Source organism: Urocampus carinirostris, chromosome 2 (genome assembly GCF_059441175.1).
Source record: "Urocampus carinirostris isolate Australia breed hairy pipefish chromosome 2, RoL_Ucar_1.0, whole genome shotgun sequence".
Classification (NCBI taxonomy): domain Eukaryota; kingdom Metazoa; phylum Chordata; class Actinopteri; order Syngnathiformes; family Syngnathidae; genus Urocampus; species Urocampus carinirostris.
Window position 1 is genome coordinate 50,412,457 of NC_142350.1, and position 23,377 is coordinate 50,435,833.

General features: G+C 37.2%; 1 protein-coding gene across 6 annotated transcripts in view; it reads right to left on the reverse strand.

Annotated features, from left to right (window-relative positions):
* myh14 (myosin, heavy chain 14, non-muscle) overlaps positions 1 to 23,377 on the reverse strand; it is a 64,526-nt gene that overhangs the window by 39,561 nt on the left and 1,588 nt on the right. For 5 of the 6 annotated variants that reach the window (XM_088326991.1, XM_088326989.1, XM_088326990.1 and 2 more), the window contains exons 2-6: positions 13,638 to 13,818; positions 8,712 to 8,918; positions 6,012 to 6,168; positions 2,749 to 2,776; positions 2,041 to 2,152 (exon numbers count right to left, since the gene is read on the reverse strand). In XM_088326991.1, coding sequence (XP_088183117.1) covers positions 2,041 to 2,152; positions 2,749 to 2,776; positions 6,012 to 6,168; positions 8,712 to 8,918; positions 13,638 to 13,805 — 672 coding nt within the window. In that variant the 5' untranslated portion in view covers positions 13,806 to 13,818. Of the gene's footprint in view, positions 1 to 2,040; positions 2,153 to 2,748; positions 2,777 to 6,011; positions 6,169 to 8,711; positions 8,919 to 13,637; positions 13,819 to 19,311; positions 19,330 to 23,377 lie in introns of those variants that run through there. The other variant, XM_088326986.1, reaches the window with a different exon arrangement.

Here is a 23,377-nt window from a genome sequence, read left to right on the forward strand (position 1 = left end):
CCGTAAATTCCGGACTATAAGCCGCTACTTTTTTCCCTAACTTTCAACCCTGCGGCTTATTCAGTGATGCAGCCAATTTATGTAATTTTTCTAACGGCCGCCAGCGGAGCTTGAGTGTTGCTACCATTAACTGCCCTGTCAAAGCTATATTATTATTATTAAAGCTTTGAAAACTCTCTCGGTGTACTGTCTTTCTTTGTAAATATGTGTAACCCATGTATATTATGTATTTGCAACTGTATATTTTGTAATGTATTTATTTGTATTTATTTTAGACACTTATTCTGATGTGTTTTGCACGTGTGAATGAAAAATGAGAGGGGGAACAAACGTGGGGTGCCGAGTTTAAGTGGGGACCGCTAAAGGTGAGGGACAGACAAGGAAAGAAGAGGTGGTAAAAAGTTGGTTAAAGAAAAAGGAGTTGCGTCAGTAAATGTGTTCATCTGATATATTTTTCCCACCCTTATCTTTGGAAATATACACTTTTTTCCTTGGATTACTTTCAACGGGACCCGGACTCTGCAGGTCTGCATCAAACCTGAAGTACCGGTATCATTTTTCATTCATTTTGCCGGCTGTGATTTTTGGACTGTGGACTTTAATGAAGGACATTTATTTTCAATCGCGGGACTTGAAGTCGGGTTTGGGTTAATTTTGAGTTGCATGTTTAAATGTGGGCGCATGCGGCTTATATACAGGTGCGGCTTGTTTATGTACAAAATCGGTTTACCTCTTAAAATGTGGTGGGTGCGGCTTATACTCAGGTGCGCTCTATAGTCTGGAATTTACGCTACTCGTTTTTAAGAAAACTAAAAAAAAAAGGTGCATTTCAAGCAGAACGTTCACTTTGGTGCGATTTTTTAATATATTTTTTTTTTGCAAAAATTTATACTCAACACTTTCCATAAACACAAAGGCACTTTGCTTGCAAAATTACATTTTATTGCAAGGACACAGTTGCCTAATGCGTGACAGGCCCCAGGTGGAAATATTTGTTGGCCTGGAGACGGATGGATGCCACTAGGCTGTACTTGCCCAAAACACAGCACAGGAAATGGTGCCCCTACCGCCCTAGCAATGAAGGGATCCAACCAACCATTATTCCAGTAAATTAAGATAGCAATAACTCATTTAAACTTTGAATCATTTTATACTGAAGAACTTTAAAGCAAGGCAGCTGGAATGGCCGCGTAACAAAACAAAATGTTGATTTAAACTATTGACCTTTAATTGCAAAAATTACAAAATTGGGATACACATCCCTGAAAAACACTAGAAAATCAAATTAATATATTTACAAATCCCCAAAATACCCCACAAAAACCCAATTTTAACCTTTCATATACTCAACAAATTGAAAGTCAGCAAAATGGAATCCATGGAAAAAATGCTTATCACAAGAGGAAGGGCGCCGACTGTATTGTTTTAAATAATGAAACCTGATGTAAGAGTTTGTTGCGTATGTGCTGTAAATTAATTTTAACATGCATTAGTGCTGTGCAAAGCATTTTGGGGATAATAATAGTTGTGTCTGCCCCCCATGCATCTGATATGCCCCCCCTGAGATTGATATCTGGTGATGCCACTGCCTGATATGAAGTGTGCGTTGCACACCTAAGCAATTTTGATAAGTTCCTCGGTCCAATCTTTTCGCTTAAATGCATTTACCTACAACAATCTTTTTTTTTTCATTGATCAGGAGTGTCCGCTGGGATCCTGTAAAACTTACATTTACTATCACCAATGTTTTTTTCTCCGATTCTGACACCCAAACACAATACGACACTACGAGAAACAAAAGCTTGGTTCATTTAGTGTTTTGACTAGCGTGGAGTATTCTTTTGCCTCCAGCTTCGCCTGTGACATCACGCGTGATATGCCTATGAAAGGGTCTATAAGTGTCAGTTTCAAACCATGACAAAGCGCCGGAGAGAAAGCTTAAGAGTGAATTAAGCGCACTCGTATATCAAAGAGGAAACGCAGTGGCAAGTCATCCCCTGGTACCGCTTAGTCGGCACTATTTTCTCATCTTCTCCGTACCTGTAATGCGTCTTTGCTTCTGGGAGTTGTGCCCTTGTGAGAGGAAGCCACGTGAGCAAGGTACTGGATGACTTTCTTGGTGTTTTCGGTTTTTCCTGCGCCCGACTCGCCCCTGAAAAACAACATATACAATCAAATTAAGTTCTGTTTTGAATAGATTACCACTGTAAATGCTTTGCTAATAACAGAATAAATGTGTTTATTTAGTAAAATAATCATTTTTCTAAAGGCAATTTGCTTGTTCCACTGGCAGATCATTTTACTTGAATAACAAAAATTCTAAATTCTAGAACACAAACTGTAGAAAATTCAAAAATAAATGTAATACTTCACCCAAATAAAAAATTACAACTAATATTTTGAAAATAAAAAATGATCGTATTTTTAAAATGTATTTTTTAGAAAATCAAAAATAAATAAATAATAATCATAACATTTATGGGTGTTTTAACAAAAAAAAAATATTTGTATACAATTTTATTAAGAGAAAAGAATTAACTTAGTTAAAAATAATCTTCTTTCCAAGAGTAATTTGCTGGTTCCACGGGCAGATGAGTTTACACAAATTCCCCCCCCAAAATCTTAAAATAAATAAAAATTAAATGATTAAAATATAATTCAAATAATTAATAAATGCATGAATACATAAGATAAAAAAACATAATAAATGAATAGTATTTTGAAAAACAAAAGCTAATAGCTACTTACGTGCACAGGATTGACTGATCCTCTCGGTCTATGCAAATACAAAAAAATATTGTCAAAAGACATTCATGCATAGTCATAAATCAAACGTTGACAGAGGATGCATCCAATACGCAACAGTGTGAAAGTATTTGACAGGTGACTGGGGAATTTACCAAAGTCAATGGAGCAAAAATGTTTGAAGACGAACATCTTTTTTATGATTGTGTCTTTATTATTTTATGCTTTGTGTATAATGCCACAACCTGCTTCCAGACACTCAAACTCACCACAAACTTGATTGAATCTGGGTGAAGGCACACTACTCAATTATTTAGTGTAAACTTCACAAAAATGGATTTTTTGGCGTCTATAGCCTTCTAAGGCTGGGTACCTAGAATGAATTTTTGATGTCCATAGCAATCAATGGCAGCCTAGCCACAATGGACCTTTGAAGTCAATAGCTGTCAATGAAATCAAGCTTGACTGGATCTTTGGCATCTATAGCAGTCAATGGTAGCTTGGTTAGAATGGATCTATATCTACGACTTGGTAGCTGTCAAAGGGCAACCTAGCTAAAATTAATCTTTGACGACCCAAGCCATCTCGGACAGCTTTGATGATGGAATTGTTCTTTTACATCCATAGCTGTCTAAGGCAGGGTAGCTAGAATGGACCTTTGATGTCAATGGATTTTAATAGCAGCCAAACTAGAGAGTATCTTAGACATCTGTGGCCATTAATGGCCGCCTAACTAGACAGAAGCTTTGAAGTCAATAGTCGTCAATGGCAGCTTAGCTCGAACGGATCTTTGACGTCTAAAGCAATATAGCTGGAATAGATTTTGAGGTCTACAGCCGTCTAAAGAAGCGAATGAGTTCCCGGAACGCATCAACCAAACAGACTATTTTGTTCACAGGTCTGAAAATGGCTCCCCAGCTTTTGGAAGTTGTGATTTCATTGCAAATTTGATTTCTTACTGGCATGACCAGTGTCTAAAACATGATCAATTATTGCAAAATATTTTTTAAATGAGCCTATCTGTAAATCATTCAGTGCCTTTATATAAGTCATACGTTCTAGTAGTTGACTAAGCCTATTTTAACCCTAATTAAAAAAAATATTAACTGGTAAGAACATAGTAATACCATAATAAGCATTTCAGAAATGCATGTCAAACTGGTAGCTCCTCGCGCTAATGAGTCATAAAAAAGTAGCTGTCATTTTTAAAAATGTTGGTGAACCATGCACCTGCTCACAGGAAGAAAAAAAGTTGTGGGTGTGAAAATCATTCACTGTATTTCCAAGAGCAAAACGGATTTGACATGTGACGGAGAACCGAGAATCATAATCAGTTAGCTGAGGACTGCAGGCCTAATGGACGCCTCCTCCTAGCGTCACACCCCCTGATTGATAAATGATAGGCCGACTGATTCAACCAAGGCCAATTGCTGTGACGTAACATTGCCTTTTCCCCTCTGCATGCCTAATGAGAACCACAAAAGAAAGTACTGGGTCCATTTTCTCCTCCTGGCAGACTTTTTTTTGGAAGCTGGGCGACTTACGACTGGTGTTCGGAACATTTCCCATGTGTTTGAGCTGGGAAGAATTCATACTAGTCCTACTGGTTTGTGTCGCCGCAGTAACACGCCTGCAGCCAACCCTGAGGGTGGTGCCTAACACATAGATCCAGAATCTCATCTGCCCTGTCCTGTTATCTTGAGGAGAAACCCTTGGGCCGAGATATTGCGCAATCCTGAATGTCCTTTTACTTTTTCTTACCAAAGTATTCACTACGGTACTTAAATAGATCAAATATTAATACATTTAAACTTTATAGCCCTTAATTTTGTCTAGACAGGCTTACCTTTCTCCAAAGTTATTAACTGCTAAAACGATGAAAGTCACAAGCTGTGAATATGTCAATGCCAATAATGTCTATAGCTATTGATGGCAGTGTATGTATTAATTTATGCAAATCATGTTAACAAAGAAATAAAATCTTGTGACAGCAGTGCCAGATTTGGAGAAGTGATATACTGTATTCCTCGTCGATTGCCTGCGTTAACAGAAATTAAAGGTGGGCTATATGACAATATTATATCGTAAACATCCATCCATTATCATCAGTAGGGTTGCGGGGGTACTGGAGCCCAACCCAGCTATATTCGGGCAGTGGGCAGGGGACACCCTGAACTGGTTGCCAATCAGTCGCAGGGCACACAGAGAAGGACAACTCATTCGCTAATTCACACCTAGGGACAATTTTGAGAGGCCAATTAACCTTACATGCATGTTTTTGGAATGTTGGAGGACAATGGAGTGCCCGGAGGAAACCCACACAAGTACGAGGAGAACATGCAATCTCCACAGAGGAATGTTCGATCTCATAACTGTGCCGCGCACACGCTAACCACTGCGCTGCCGTGCTGCCCGAAAATATAGATATATATAGATATATAGATATTATATATATTTTTTGTAAATCATGAAATGCAAATCGTCAGAAATGTGCTAATTGGTCACATGTGTTTAAAAAAAAGGTAACTTTTTAAAAACAATGCCTTCACACGCAAAAAAAAAAATTTTGCTAGACTGTCAAAATATACTTCACAAAAATGGTAATGCCCTTTAATAAAAAAAGCATCACTTGAGCAGTTAATGCTAAATAATTTAGCATATAATGCCATATTCCCGGGCCTTAACTATTAATCCTATCATTGTGGAAATAGCCACTAGTTACTAATACTATTGTCTTTATTAATATCTGAGGAAAAATCATTCAAATTCTTATACATCTTTTTGCGATTTCAACTATACTGTATTCTAATTACATTTCTTTATAAGTTGGATTTATTTTTTGTAGTTTATGAAAGGAAAATGGTCAGACATTTTCTTCTAAAGATTGTGACAAGATTGTAATTTTGTTTAAAAAAAAAAAATAGCACCTTCACACTGAATAAGTCAGATTTTCCAAATATCCTAGATATTTTTTGATGTCCTTTAAAATGGAAAATAGCAAATTTGAAATGTATAACTAGGCTTAAATAAACTAAATATCACAACTAAAACCACTCCAGCTTGTTTTCACAATCTCAACTAATTTATATCCACTTTTGATAACAGCGCTAAAAGATAGTGATACCACACCTTGGGATCTTGCCAATGGTGTGGCTGTGTGGCCAAAGATCACGCACGTGAACTAGCGCCGCATTCCACAGATAGTGGACGCCCGGGGATTGCTCCACTGCTGGGAGAAGCGAGTCAAGGATAACGGCGCTAAGTACCTTGCAGCATGCTCCGATAGGCCGCTTCGGATATGGCATAAATGTGCGGCGCCATCTCGTGGCGCTTTTTTCCCCGGTACATCTCCACGATGGACTCGGTGTAGATGGGCAAGTTCTTGTAGGGGTTCACAACCACGCAGAAAAGCCCGGAATACGTCTGTTTAGGAAAAAGACAAAGTGATGCAATACTGGAGACTCAGAATCCCCTTATCCCTTGTTTATTGAGGTTAATCGGTCAAGAACCCTCCGCAATATACCAATATAAACAAATAAGTCTTTCCCCAGCCCATTTTCAACATGCACTATGTCACCCCTTTGTAGCAATAGTCCACCTGGGATAATGGCTCACGGCCGCATGGATACTGTTAATTTTAGGCGGAAAAAAGGAAAAAAAAAAGACCCACCATGCATACCACAACTTTTGCTCTTTAGGCCCCCACTTTTAGCAGTACTTGACTGGGGATAATGGCTCACGGCCAAAATAGTGCAATTCATTTTAGTCAGGCCACAATGGCAGCCTGAACTAAAAAAAATGCACTCTGGCAAGCATATGCTCTCAGCAATTGTGACTGGGGATAGGTAATGGATCGCAGCCACAACTGAACGTTACATTTTAAGCGGCTAGAATGGCATACCTCTCAAAAAAAAAAAAAAAAAAAAAAAAGGCCCCACTTGCAGCAATATGGGATTGGGGATAAGGAATTGTAGCCAAAAGAGAGCAAAAAAAGAGCCACTAGGCCCAACAAAGGTACCATTCACCCCCGCAATAGCAAACTTCGGAAAAAGGATTGCGGCCAGAACCATGCATTTCTTTTTTAGGAGTGCCTGGACAGCACGTCTCCATACATAAATGCTTTCTGCCAGTCTACACACACAACAATATGCGAGCGGGAATAATAGGCCGCGGCCAGACTTGTGCTGTTCACCTTTTAGTGGACAGAACTACACAAAAGAACCGCCAGACCTGAGAAAAATGCGCACTGCCGACCCCCCGCTTACAGCAATATGAGGATAATGGATAAAAGGAATACGAATTGAGGCGGCTTGGTACGAAGTGGAAAGAACAAGGGATTACAGTAATAACCTTTGTCAGGGGCACGATTACTTATGTTGAAATTTAGCACCCACATGGGCCTGGCATCTTTTATTGATGCACTCAAATCCATCAGTTGAGACTGTAGAAGCATCCCAGGATTGATCGAGACCTTTTTATCTAGATGGCCACAATGGGACCACTCGGCTATCTTCATTGCATTAAGGCACTTTGTCAGTTAAACTAATTGCTTTTATGGTTCTTGACCAGATTGCTTATTCAATACGCAGAGGCTGTCCAAAATAGATTTGACGTCTGTGGCCGTCACTGGCACTGACTTTGTGTGTGTTTTGTGGTTTGCTACTAATACAATTCTAAACTAATTCTGTAGAAAATAAAATCTTAATAATTTAGATTTATATTGTAAACGTCTATGCAGATCATACTTTTTAAAGTGGTTGTAATCACAAAGTTTTTTTTAATGCCAATCACTGTAATTAGTTTAGGTGCCATTTGAGGGCATTTTCAGGAAATGGACAACACTGGCTGTGCTTTTTTATGTATATATTATAATCTATAAATACACTTTCAAAATAACTATGTAATCATTTACAAATAAATACATTAGATCATAATTGAAATTGAAATTACACAATTGAATTTATTTCTTAGAAAATGTGCTTTTCTCATGCATAAATTATATTTTATAAATGAAACCATCCTATTATGTAATTTTAATATAAAGCTAAAATAATTGACGAATGATATGATAAATTATTATAACTAAACATATTTTTCCGATTTTGTATTTTATTTACTATTTGTAAATTATAAAATATGTAATTGTCACGGAAATCATAATTATTTGTTAATAATTATTTAATTACATTGAAGTCACATTTTATTTTTCAGAAAAAGGGCTTTTTTTATTTGTTGATTATAATTTAGAAATAAAATGATTGAATGATATAATTTTGATGAACTTATAAAATAATTTACTAATTAATAAACTATTTTATATTTTCCAAAAGGACTATATAATATTGATAAAATTGTCAATTGTAATGAAAATTATTATATACTTTAACAATTTGTTAATAATTATAACAAATTGCATTGAAATTACATTATAACATTACTATCTTTATGTGTTAATTATAATTTATGAATAAAACTATTTATTTTAAAACAAATCCTATGATAGCTAAAACATAATGAAATAAGTTGCTTTTACACTTGTTTACAGATTTTTCCACTGAATGTTTTATAGTGACAGTGTGTAATAAATAATTCACCACTATCGTGTGTTGAATCTAAATTGTGTGCCATCAAATGAGAAACACTATGGAAAAGCGAAGGAACAGCTAACAATAACAAAAGTGGCTTATGATAAGGCAAAGCCTGCATCCAACTAGCTAACATGAGTGGCTAAAGAAGAAAACAATAGAAAGAAAATTAAGGATGCCTGAATCACAGGACTCGACGACCATCGCAGGGCTCAGCTGTAGAAGGTATGTGGCTGTTGAGTGCTAAAAGCGTCACTGGGACAAGCGACCTTTTCTTCAAAGGGCTTCTCAAATTGTGTAATACATTCCAAATTGCTTAACCTATTAGTCTTTCATAGTACATGTGTTTTTGCTTATGATTTGAAGAGTATTGGTGCTCACGTAGATCAACCCTGAGTAGTATCTCTCCCTCAGGTTGTGCAGCACGGACGCTTCGTTGAGGCAGGTGAGGTCGGCCATGTCCTCCACTTTGCTGAAACGCGGCGGGTTCATCCGTTGCACTTCCTCCCTTGACAATGTCAGCAATCTTTGGCTGTCGCTCAGCTCCACCTCCACCTCATCGCCGCGTTCCTCCTTGATGCTGGCCGACTGCCCGGATGGAAAACCAAGGTTAGTTTAGGACAGGGGTCAGGAAGTCAAACAGCCACAAAAGCAAAATATTTATTGTATTTTCGGAATTAAAGGCGAACTTAAAACCCTAAATTGACCCTAAATTGACCTTATATACCAGAAAATATGGTGCATAAAATTGGATAATTGGACAATTAAATGATACTGCATACTTAAACTCTTCTGCCTTTGAGAAACATATACAGTGGTACCTTATTATACTTTATATAAGCGCCTCTAAACACGAGAATTTCAGTATACAGACGCGCCCCTACTTAAAAGAATTTGAATTACTAAAAACAGTAGATACGAACAAAGGCTGAACAAAAATGTTGTTGGACCCATCCAATATGGTCGACTGTCTCCATACACGTATGCTCATGACGTCACACGAAATCTATTTATTACCGCTAATGGTAGAAGCAAAGTGTTGAGCTACCCGACAAAATGGGTTCAAATTGGGAATTTAATCGCTGGGCCAGATGGACTTAAGAAAAAAAGCAACACCTGGCCCGCGAGCAAAACATTTCCGACCCCTGTTTTAGGAAATTCGGGATCCTTGAGAAGCTGCACCACCAATTTGTACAAAGCCGTCACTATGTTGAACTCCGACATAACGGGTAAATACAAACAAGTCATTTTGATTGGCTGTGTGTAATAGGTTGCCATGGCCACAGGGACATAGCCTTGACTGAGTGACTCTGGAGGCTAACGCCTATGGAGAGAGAATTTCATGCGCCTGACACACGGGGAAAGAAAGTGGCGCTATTTAACAACTATACTTTCGTTTCACGTTAATAACGCGAGCTGCACTCGCCTCGAAAATAAGTGAGAGTTGCTTTGTGGGAGTGTTCCGAATTCCATACCAGGAATCGTTGACATTCTGAGATTTTTTCAGATGGCGTGCTGATAAATTAGTCTTAATGTTTGACCTTACAATTGATTGTTTTTAATCTGATCAGAATTTGTTTATTACTTTATTTAATATACGTGATATAATATATTTCTATATTCGTTTCATATTTAAGATGTATTATTTATTTGATTCATTTTTACAAGTCGCCTTGAGTCTTATCACATGCTAATGGTTTCATGACATGATTCTTCAATATATTATTGTATTGAACAGCTGTTTGTGTGCAAAAATTTTGTTATTTCATTTTGTTAATTATTTGTTGATGTTGTGCCTTTGAAAAATCCACAAACAAGAAAATGACCTAAAACCACATAGTCACATTCAACAATGACTTTTGTCACTTTTTTTTTTGCTAAAATAGCATTTTCAGAATTTAGCCTGCATCTGTTGGTTTTTAGTTGTCATTTGTCGTTATATCATCATTTTCACAGCATTCTGACTGTTGGATTTGTCTTCTTTGAGGCCAGTTCTACTTCATTCTTGTGACTACAACTTTTCTGTGGGTAACGATAATCTGTTGTCATAAAAACATAACATTATGACTTCACCGCAGTGTCATAACAAATTTCTCTTAACTTTTACAAAATTGTTTTGATGATTGTAACAGTAATTAAATTATCATCTTGTTTCTCATATCTCTTTACTTCTAGAGACAGGTAACATTCGATATTCGGGACCACGGCCAGCAGATGCTCTTTTTTTTCAGCAGATGCTTTTTTCCCCCATTCAATGTCAGGAAAGACGCATGTAGAAGCCAAGCAATGCATAAAACAATTTTGGCAGTGAGCTGGCGCACCATTCTACAACTAAACTCAGTTCGGTATATAGATTTGCATCAGTCAAACATTCAAAATAATTGTAACATACATCTCAGTCTTGTATATCTCATACTGTGCACTACTATATCAAAATCCATCATTTACGAACTGCTTGACTCAAGACCACCAGTACTTATAACCTCAGGCCGCAAATGCAATTTTTCCAGCGGATGCTCAATTTTATTAACTCAATTTCTAGCACCGCGAAATGTAGCAGCCCGGCAACACACAGAACAATTGTTGCAAGCAGCCGGCGCAGCTCAGTATAGTAACGGAATACCGTCTCCGCAGCAGGTGACGCCATTGTACTGGATTAACAATCGGATGTGTTCTGTACGCTATTGTTATCAATTTACGATCAGTTGTTCGGAATCAATGTTACCTGTATCCAACACATTGTACTCTCAACCACTCTTTGAATAAGTACTTTGTCGAATGTATTACGGCAAGGTAATTGTAAGAACAAGCATTCTGATGGTTGTGCAATACTGTGGACTACCATTTCAAAATCCATAATTAACCTAAGTCAGTATGTACTTAAAATCAAAGCCAGCATATACTATTTTTTTTCTAGAAGATCCTAATATTCTTAAATACAAAATCAGGCACTGCAGCACTCAGCAGCGCGGCAAGTTCGGCAACAAGTACGACAACTTTGGCAGCCAGCCGGCACAGCAATCTATCGCTACACTTATAAAGTAAATACCATATCGGCAGCAGTAAAGGATGGACAACCAATTGATCGTAACCGATTTTGGTCATAAATTGGATGTTCCCCGTATCCATCACTTTTGTCTTGATCAGTCGTTGGCTAAGTTCATCTGTAATCCTATTTTCTCAGAGAGGTTTCTAGATGAAGCATCACTTTAGTCTTGATCTGTCGTTGGCTAAGTACATCTGTCAACCTATTTTCTCAGAGAGGCTTCGAGATGAAGCATTGTGACATTTGTTCAATTTGCATCACACAGACATTCCACACAATTGTGGCATACACATCTCAGAGTTTTTATTACTGAGCATGACTATTCAAAAATCCATCATTTATGAGAGGCCACAAGAGACTCCTTGTCATATGGAGACACTTATACATTTCCCACGCCTAGGAAGTACATTGCTGAAACTGTGAAAGTAGAATAAAAAATGCAGGCGCGTGTTGCCATTCTCGTCGTGACTGTTAAATGAAGTCAGCGTGTGTGCGATGGGGAGCGTGAAGGGAGTCTTTTGTTCTATTCATAGTTTACTACAAAATCCTTTGGACCCAAAAGCACATGACGACAGCCAGACCCGATTGTTGCTATTTACACAAACTAATTGATATGATGAAGAAAAGCTAGTAATACCACTTGTTGCATGAGATAGTTGCAAAGGTAACAACGCAAAAACGCCCTTTGTCGCCTGGTCACGCCCTGCCCTAGAAAGAATAATACTTCACTGGAGAAAATTGTTGTGTTCGGCACCTGGAATGTGACAAGATGAATATCGTCTCGTACCTTCTTTCTTCTTGTGGGAATTACAATATTTCCTTGGAATAAACACCTGAAATATTTATTGGATTATACTTTTTTGTTGAATTATTTTACTGTTTTTAATGATGAAAATACAATTTCCCTTTAACGCTTTGAAAATGGAATATAAAACCTTACTAAAAAGAGTTATTCCTTCACTTGTTTTATTCTTGCTGAGACGAATGATTATTTAATTATTTCATTATTCCATTTAAATAAACTGTGAGGAAAGCTTAATATTTAAACCCAAATTGTACCCAATTACTCTTTCTTTTTATAAATGTATAAAAAAATGCTTTACACTTTTTATGGTAAATTGGTAAATGGTCTGCATTTATATAGCGCTTTTCAAGTCAATGAAGACCTCCCAAAGCGCTTTACAATGTGCTTCACACTTACCCATTCACACACACACTCACACACCAATAGAGGCCATGCAGTCATGCAAGGCGCCGACCTGCTTATCGGGGGCATTAGGGATTCAGTGTCTTGTCCAAGGACACTTCGACATATAACACGGAGGAAAGTGTGTTTTAGCTTTAAATTTAAACATTTCCACAGAGTTTGCAGATCGAATCTCAGTGGGAAGAGCATTCCACAGCACCGGGGCCCGAATGGGGAACGCTCTCGAACCTGCAGATTTTTACACATTTATTATAACTTAATTAAATTGATGGAAAATTATATGTAACCACAAAGAAGACAAAGTAATTCTTATTTATTAGGTATATAATTTTGAGAATATGTTTTACATTTTTACCAAGTTAAATTGAATAGCATTTACTAGATCATTTTGGCACTGCAGCACTTAGCAGGCGCATGTAGAAGCCAAGCAATGCGTAAAATAATTTACATATTTAACTTTTTTCTGGCGAGACGAGGATTATTCCCAGCTCTAGTATTTCATAGTACATGCTTAAGGTGGTGTTTCCCTTAATGAAATGCAATTCCCCATTTCCAGTGGCGCACATGCAGCCCCAAACCATGACATTCCCAACTCCATGCTTGACTTTAGGTACGACACCTGGTTGCCACCACACATGCTTCACACCATTGAGCCAGATAAATTAATCTTGGTCTCATCAGACCAGAGGATATCCTTCCAGTAATCCATGGCCTTTGTTTACATACATATTTTCATCTTGTCAAAGTGATGTTTCTTCAGTGATGTTCTTTTGAACATTGTAATGAAATCTCTGCAGACATGCGAGGGGTGTACTCACTTTTGTGACATTCTGTACATCACTTATATTTCTTTTTCTTTTTGTTATATGCGTTTCTGCAGCACTCTTTGTTCCCTTGAAAATTGTTAACTTTGTATTGTTGTTTGAATGTTCCATGACAATTTAATTTGTAATAATGCAATGTTGATTAAAAGATATATATGAGCACGCGTGTTTGCTACTTTGAGTGTGTCGGGGCAAAAGAGTCCCCTATTTTGATTTTTAAGGCCACTCACCTCAAAGCCATGCTTTTCCGAAGGGACCCACACCAAACGCTTGGCTGCCCAGTCGGCCTGGCTGGCGGCTGAGAAAACGGGCGTGTTTCCACTGGGGGACATAGGGACCACACCCGACGTCAGGTAGCGGGTGGCCTCGCTCACGCTGCCCCCTAATGGCCTGGCCATGGTACTGCTTGTACTGAGAACAAGAAATGGTTAAAGAAACAGATTATCAAAATAGCAATCTGCTGACTTAACATTATCAGAAGCGCACAACTTCAAATGCAATATTTGTCTTACTAAACCCCTTCACTGCCTGACAAATCTCTCCCCATATAGGTGTTAAAAAAATAATATGTAGCTTACACTTTCAGTCAAGTTCTTCTCATTACGATTTATTACTAGGAAATGCTACCTTCATTTTTTTGCATGGCTCAAGATAAATGTCCATAATTGAAATGTAATCCTTCCACTAATACAAACATAGTGCTTAGGTATAGCATGCACCTTGGGTGTGACCAGTGGGGGCGTTGACAATTCACAGGACAATGCCATACAAACTAATGCCAGCTTCCATTGATCATGAGGCAAGAAGAAATCCAGTGGCTAAGCGAACACTTTAGAGTGTAGTGTCGGCGTCATTTTTAAAAAGACTTGTTGAGAAATGAAGCAGGTTTAGCCTTTACAAGCGTTTCACCCAAAATTTAAGCACTTTTCAATCCTTGAAAACACAACATAATAATTCAAGGATTTCAAGCACCCGTTCGAACACATTGATTAGTAAATCAGTTTCAAAGAAACAAAACAAAATAACTTGTGTTTTTATCAGGATAGACAGAAGTCTGAGATTTTGTGAGTTGCTGAGAGACTGATCAAATTGATGATTATTTGTTGTTCAATAATTAACGCATTGGTCGTCCTAATTGATTAGGGAGGGATGGACCACTGCTTGAAATATTTTGGCAAAGAGGAATTTATAAACACCACTGTTGCATACCGACCTTTTTATGGAATTGGGTACTTATGGTTGATACTTACACCATTTACCATTTCTTAAGCATTCTGACAAACTTGCCGAGAACCAAAAAATCGTATTAAGTATTGAAGTATTAAATAGTATAAAAGGCATTTAACTAAACTAAACTTAATTTTTTTGTCAGAACGGAATTAGGACCCAGATGCGTAACGTTAACCACAAGTTTATTGAGATAAAGAGGAAAGGCAGCGCCCGCGGATGCGGGAAGCAAGCAGCTCACAGAATCTGAACGTGTTCCGAATGGGGGAGTGTATTTTCCGGAGCGGGAAATCGTAGTGTCGTAGACAGAAAAACAGGTTGATAGCCGGCACAGGAGAGCAAAACGTGGCCGGGATCAAAGATGAGTCGTAAGCCGGGAGGGGAGATCAAAAAGTGGTCGGGGTCAAAAAACAGGTCGTAGCCGGAGACAAACGGGGAAATCAGGAACGGACAGGTGGAAAACGGGTGAAAAAAAGCGGGACTGACGGGAGTCAAAATGCTTGCCTTGTAGAAACAGAGGTATGCTGACGGACTGACAACAAGCGAGTGAAAGGACTGAGCTTAAGTAGGACGGGGAACCAATCAGGAAGCCACCAGCGGCTGGCGCCAAACGAGCCAGCACAGGTGAAATTAATCAGTCATCATGATACTCAAAATACTCATGATAGATACTGATACCAGTCACCGGTACTTAAAATTATGGCAACCTTGTCGAGTATCGATCTGAAATAAAAATAATGGTATGCAAGGCATTCAAATTTTCTAACGTTTACCAATCACATGTATGTTTTTTTGTCAGAACAAGATACTCACAGCAGATAGTAATACCAGTCACTAATACCTAATTGTTCTGACAACCTTGCTGTATAGAATTGTAAAAGTATCCATCTAAATTGAAAAAATAAGCACTTAACGTCCCCCTTTTGATATTTTCTTTTTCTTTTTTTGCCGGACACATATCTGGCTTTTGTCAAAACAAGAAACCTTACAAGCTTTGAAGCTAACCCGACAGCGTAGTAGTATCAGCATCCAGGCCAAATTCAATAAATGCGTCGACCTAATTGGAAGACAGAGCAACTCGGGGAGAAGATGGGGATGGAGAAATGGATGAGTGAACTGACACGACAGCTGAAGGCGACGAGGAATTCAGTCTCCGAAGAGGAAAAGTTGCTTAGCACAGACAAAAGGCTGTAAAACCAATAAAAATAGACTGTCGCTTCTTTTACGAGCCGGCAGAAGCAAAGAAAAAGCTTTTCGGATGGGATTTTTTTGTGGCGATGAGCGTGAAACGAGTGCAAAGGTACCAGGTCCAGGGTTTCCTAATGCGTTCTGACAACTTAAGTTGTTCCAAGAGAGGCAGTCACTCGAAAACTTGATAACGAGGTCACAGAGATTGATAAGGTTTTGTAGGGCATGGCGGCTACACTGTTTATATGACTCGTGATGATTACTACTTGGTCAAAAGCAGTTTAAATTAGAGACCTAAAATTACCCCTAAATAAGCAGCTTATAAATCAGGGTTTTTGTTGCTGTGAAATGTTATTGCACTACTTTTCACTGAACTGCAGTTTTGATGTACCATTCTTTCATTGCACTGTAATAAGGTTAAAAAAACCATGTACAACTTAGTTCAGTTTCTAAGCCCTTCCTTATAAAGTCTTTATTACATTTTTTACCCTGGAGTGCCAAGACAAATTTTGCTGCATACAATGTTTTTCAACATTGATATCAATGACAATAAAGACAATTATATTCCATGCCATTCTATTCTATTCTATTCTAGCGCAAAGAGCTACCAGTTTGATAGTCATTTCTAAAACAAGTCATGATATGTTGACAATATCTGTGTATTATTTGTTATTGCAACATCCATTGCAGCGTGGTCATCCTGGAAGGGGGATTACCTCATGTGCGGTCCCTTCTCAAGGTTTCTTCATTTTCCTCATTTTGAGGTTTTTGAGTTTTTCCTTGCCCTTATGTAGGTTTTAGATCAGGGGATGGTGTAATAATTAGTCTGTGGTTTGCAATAATCTGTGGTCTGTGCAGGCCTTTGAGACTCTTTGTGATTAAGGGGGTCACAAATAAACATGACTTGACTTGACTTACTGTTACTATGTTATTATTATGTTATTACCAAGTTGTAATCATTAGAAGGCTAATTCTAAAAATAATTTTAGATGAATTGGTCATGGATTTAATCAGGCTGATCAAATTTCCTAGAAAATCGCAATGACTCATTACTGTTGAGCTATTTTAAAAACCAATCTGCAGGCTTCTTAGGTGTTCTTAGGGGGCTTCTGTTGGTGACCCCGATATAAACCGACCAATTGAAAATATATTCTTTGGTCATCAAGTGCTTAACACAATAAAGAAATGGATTCTGGGACATTTGTTAGACTGATATACGATTACAGTTGAGGGAAAAACAAATGCAAAAATCAGCCACATTTTAGTTTTGTATCAGTTATTTGTATAAAAAGTACAGTCATAGTAAAAATGCCAGCTTTATTTTTTGTTTGATTTAATCAAATGATATCTAATTTAATTGAAAACATTTACCTAATTTCAAAACAAAAACCATGGCTGAATTAAAAATATTTTTTAATCAGATCACTCTAACCATTTTTCTAGAAAATGTGAGGTATTTTTTTTTTGAGGACACATTTTCCAGGCCCCGCCCCCTTAAAACGGCCTTAATCACTAATTTTAACAATTTTCAAGAAAGACCAAAAACATAATCATCTAACTAGGAAAAAAAGATAATAATTACATAGGATGTAAAAAAAGATAATGACAAAATCACATCATTCATTGTAATTAACATGTATTTCGATATTTGAAGTTTTTAATTATTCAGAAGTTTTTAATCAAAACAATTATGAAGGGTTTGTTAGTCTTTCTAGGGAATTTTATGCTTGTGATAAATTGAAAATGCAGTGCCGTGCGACTAGCTGACCAGTTCAGGGTGTCCCCTGCCCACTGCCCAAAGATAGCTGGGATGGGCTCCAGCACCCCCGCGACCCTACTGAGGATAAAGCGGTGCAGATAATGGGTGGCTGGATGGATAAAAAAATGCAGTTTACCATTTAATATTTGACTGATAAGCTTAAGAACTATTCAAAACATAAAAAAATGTTGCGTGAGCCTTGATGTTATTGCCCCTCTAAGGAGTTTTGAATCGTGTATTAGCATAGGCTAAGAAGATTGCAATACATTTAATTAATGCATACTTTTTTGTTTACTATTGACACCTTGACTGACAATCTCAAGAACTTTCAAAAAAATTGAAGTTGCATCAGCAACTTAGTGTGATATTATTGCTGGTTATTTTAGTCTGTCTAGGGAGTTTTACATTGTATATTAGCATAGGCTAATAGACGCTTAGAAGAAATAAATATATGAACATTTTGTTGTTTACTATTTAAACTTTTACCAAGAATGTCATGAAGTATTCAGAAACTACCAAATTGGAAGGTTGCTATTACCCATGATGTTACAATCTAGTTTAAGGCTAGCGAGCTAAACCTCTTTGGGAATACAGAAAAGACTTAAAAATACATAAGAGAGATGAAATATTTAGCTTCTTCCCAACAAGAGTCTACACTAAATATTTGTGTTTTCTAATATCTCTAAGAAACCTTTTTTACTGCGCATGGGTGACTTGTTTTTATAACCTTAGTGAGTGCTCCTTTGGAACTTAACAAATAATGTCAAAAACATACATATTTATACACATATATTATATAAATTGTCTTTTCGTCAATTGTCTTTTTCTTCCTCTATAGGAAATATACGGTGTTGCACATGAGCTGCTTACCTTTGTTGTTATTAAATATAAGCTAGCCATTTTCTGAACTTACTTTGGAGCTAAAATATAAGTTAAAAATATACTTGTGTGTATTTTTTTCTGATATAGAGTTCACACAGGGCGGCACGGCAGAGCAGTGGTTAGCGCGTGGACAGCACAGTTCTGAGGTCATGGGATCAAATCCAGCTACCGGCCTCCCTGTGTGGAGTTGGCATGTTATCCCCGTGCTTGCCTGGGTTTCCTCCGGGCACTCCGATTTCTTCCCACATTCCAAAAACATGCATTTCAGGTTAATTGGTCGGTCTAAATTGTTCCTAGGTGTGAATCAACGAGTTGTCAGTATCTGTGTGCCCTGCGACTGGCTGGTAGCCAGTTCAGCATGTCCCCTGCCCACTGCCTGAAGATAGTTGGGATGGGCTCTAGCACCCCCGCGACCCTACTGAGGATAAGCGGTGCAGATAATGGTTGGAAGGATAGAGTTTGCATTGAAGAATTGTCTTTTTTCCAGCTACAACAAACCTATGATACTGCATATGAGCTACTTGCCTGCGATATTATAACCTAATTCGATTCGAGCTAGCTCATTTCTTGGACTTAAAAAAATAACAAAAATAAATCATCTGGAATCTTTCCAAATGAGCTCCACACAAAATAATTCACTTTTTTGATAGCTATAACCTACGGTACTGCATAAGAAATACTTAGCACTGATGTTATAACCGTATAAAATGCTAGCTAGTTAATATTTGAACTTCCTAGTAGCTGAAAAAATAAGTTAAAAATACAGTCATGGGATTCCCAAAGATTTGACAGAAAGAAAATCCTTTTTCTAAAAATCGATAAAAAACTGTTGTGCGTGAGCTACTTACCCCTGATGTTGTAATCGTGTTAAATGCTAGTTCTCTTATTCCTAAACCTTCTTTGGAGCTAAAAAAAAATAACTTCAACACACTTACGTCTAAAATCTCTCTCAATAAAGTCCACACGAAAGAATTTTTAAAATATCTATAAGAAACATATAGTAGTGCACATGACCGCCTCCTGTGATAATAAACTTCCTTTGTTCATTTTCGATTATGATGACATCCTTTGTGTGCAGTCATGACACTTTCAAATCGTGATGCGGCCTGTCGAGTCCTATCATATTCAAATGAGAGTGTGCGCAAAGTCCTATACTTGATTTACGGTGCTATGAAAAATTATTTGCCCCATCCCAATTTCTGCGTTTTATGTATATTTATCACTCACAAAGGTCACCAAACCAATTTTAATATAACACAGAGACAACCCAAGGAAATACAAAATGCACTTTTGAAATATTTATTCCATTTATTGAAGCACAAAATAGCCTATCTATCCCTTTGTAAAAAAGTAATTCCCCCTTGAACTTATAAGCAAGTTGGGGAATCAAATGTTTACGATAATTGTTTACGAGTCTTTCACAACGTTGAAGAGAAATTTTGACCCACTCTTCTCTGCAAAATTGTTTTAAATCTGCCATATTGGAGAGTTTTCTAGCATGAACTTCCCATTTCCATCTCAAATCTGGACTTTGAGTTGGCCACTCCAGAACCTGGACTTGCTGGGGACGGACAGCACACGATCCAAAAAGTCAGTAGTCCACATACTGTTTCTCCACAAGTCTTGAAGATTATCAAGATGCGTTTTGGCAAACGTGAGACGACTCTTTGGGTTCTTTTTTGAGAGCAGTGGTTTTTGCCTAGGATCTATCACACAGATCCTTGTCTTTCTTATAGTATATAGTCTTTGTATATTGTATTATTTTGGCTTTATTATTGTATTGTTCTCAGCTCAGGGATGCTGCTGGAAATGTGAATTTCCCTTAGGGGATGAATAAAGTATCTATCTATCTATCTAGTAGTCATGAACACTGACCTTAACTGAGGTGAGCGAGGCCTGCAGTTCCTTGGTTGTTTTTCAAGGTTATTTTGTAACCGCCTGGATGAGCTGCACTATTGGAGTAATCTTAGTAGGGAATGTTTGCCACTGTTGCCAGTCTTCTCCATGTGGGTATAATGGCTCTGACAGTCGTTCGTTGGAGCCCTCCAGCCTTGTAAATACCTTGAAACCTTTTCCTGGCTGATGGATTTCAATCACTTTTTTTCTCATTTCTTCTGAAATTTCTTTAGATTGTGGCATGTCAATTGAGATCTTGAGATTTTGTAGCATGCTTCACTTGTCTAACAGATTCGATTTAAGTGAATTATTGATTTAAAACTGGATGGTGGCAACCAAATTTGGGTGTGGCCTGTGGAATTAAACTCAGCTTTCCCAAATCTGTGGTTAGTCACAGTTACTTTGTGATTTAAAGGGGGTTTGGGGCTGGTAACTACGTTTTCACATAGGTTTTGATTTTCTGTGCCTTAATAAATGGAATCAACATATCAAAACTGCATTTTGTAGTTCCATGGGTTGCCTCTATGTGACAATAAAATTGGTTTTATCACCTGAAACTTTCATCAGTGCTAAATATGCAAAAAAAATACAGAATTCAGTAAGGGGGCAAATACTTTTTCATGGCAGTTTAGCAGGCGCCTCCCCCCAAAAATGCATACTAAATGCATACGATTAAAATGGAAGACTGCGGCACCGCCCTTCGGCATTTTGTGCTCGGGTGTCTCCAAACCCGGCAGGTATGTCATCAGGCTTGATTCCTGTCGTGCGTGACACGAGTCTTTCTTAAGCTACGTTTTTGTTTTGCAGTGTTTGTTGACAGGGCAGAGAGTTTGCAACGCTGCCACTACTGTACCGGTTACAATAAGAAAAGGGTGTGGAACAGACAATCGAGCCAACACCACCCAGACAGCCAAATAACTTGACGAAGGGTTATTTTTATGTTCTTACTAAAAATACTTATTAGTTTACAATATTTGGTAGAAGCTAATGACCACTGAGGAACTAAGAAATGATTACGATAAAATTCATTACTGGGGGGGCTGGTGTGCTTAATCTAGTTGTATACTAAAACACAGTTCTGTTTAAATTTGATTTGCGACGACTAATCTAATATCGAATTAATCAATGACTATTTTTGGAATCCGTTTGATATCTTAAATTATAATACAGTTTATCCAATCAGAGTCTGGTTGCTTTTCTCTGGATTTATTAAATCACATTTCACTTTTATTTGAAGGCTCAACAACTAATCGGTAAGTCGACAAATGATAAATTGTTAATGACGTTTTTAAAAAATATTTCATTTACATTGTATTAAAATATTTTGAATGCTTAAAAACTGATTGTTTTTCTCTGGATTGTATAGAAACAAAGTTCCCTCCAAATTATATTTAAAAGGTGCAAAAGTAATTGATAAATTAACAACTAATCAATTATCAAATTAATCAACATGTATATTTTTAATTGTTTACTTATGCTGAAATACAGTCTCTTAAGGATGTGGATGTTTTACTCCTGATTGTATTGTAACACCTCTAAATTTTATTAGCAAAATATTAATCAACAATTAATCCATTATTAAATCAAGCAACAAATTGATTATTAAATTAAAATCTCTTTAAATACTCAGAAGATGGTTGTGTTTTTTTTTGTTTTTTTTTTTAGATTTTTTAAAATTCCTTCTAAATTGTATGTAAAGGTGCAACAACTAATCGATGAATTAACAACTGATCAACTATCCAATTAACACATTTTAATATTGGATATTTGTTATTACCACACTCTGTTGTTATCACTATGTTATCACCACACAACTTAGTGATAACATAGTAATAACATAAAAAACTAAACTGCTGCTAATCTGTACATATGTTGGTTTTGTTTGACTTTTTGCACTACTGGCAGTTCTTTATAGCTAGCCACTCCTTGCACATCTGTTTCTCTGCACTATTGTACTTACAGTGTTATTGTTACAGTGTTATTGTTACTGTTTACCTGACTGCCCATTTTGCACATCTGGTTAGCTGCTCCTCTTGCACTATTTGCACTACTGTAAAATACTATACATAGCCATAATTATTTAGTATATTATTAGTACGCAATACTCCAACTCAATACAACATTTTATTTATATCTGTACATTCAAGGAAACTGTGCGGGTCAGATGTATCGACATTTCGTTCTGTATACACGTGTACTAGATAAAGTAGATCTGAATCTGAAAATAACATGCTAACAACATGGTAATTCTAGAAATACATATCAAATCAGTAACAAAACTTAAAAAGGTTTGGTGACCCCTGTACTACAAGTATTGATATTAATCTTTAAAAATCGTACCTGATTATTTGACAAATTGACCATTTAATTGATTATTAATCCAGCGGTACATTTGTTGCAGCCTTAATTTCATTCATTCCATACTTTGAGTCAACTTTGCTTTGTTTCAGTTTTAATCCCTTTCACTATGATTCAAAGTTTCTAACCAAAATTGTTGCCGGCTTGCTTGTACGTTTAAAGAAAAAAATATTGTATCAACTGTTTCACAATTTGAACTCATTTCTCTTTCCGAATTATCAACCTATTCAATTTGAATAAGTAAAAAACAAAGATCATGTGATACAATTGAACAATTTCCGTAAAAATGTCATCATAAACACTTTTTGGTGCAAACTTGTGCAAACGAGGGAGATGCACACTCATTTTTCACAATTGCGTCTTGTTAGGCCTGTTCCTACACACACAAACACAAACACTATCAGCTTCCCTCCATAGCAACATGCTAAACGTTGTAGCCTGGCGACAACAACCTAACCTGGGGTCATGCAATATTGGGGGCAGGGTGTTTCTTATTAAAATTTAGTGAAGATTAAAATTGAAGCATGATGGGAAGCAGAAAAAAACAGAGGTTATCACGATTTTCAAAATGACTGTCTGGATTTCATTACTCTGCTGAGCTGCCAAACATTGAAATTTTATTTCAGAACATCTTGAGATTCAGATTTGGATATTTCTTCC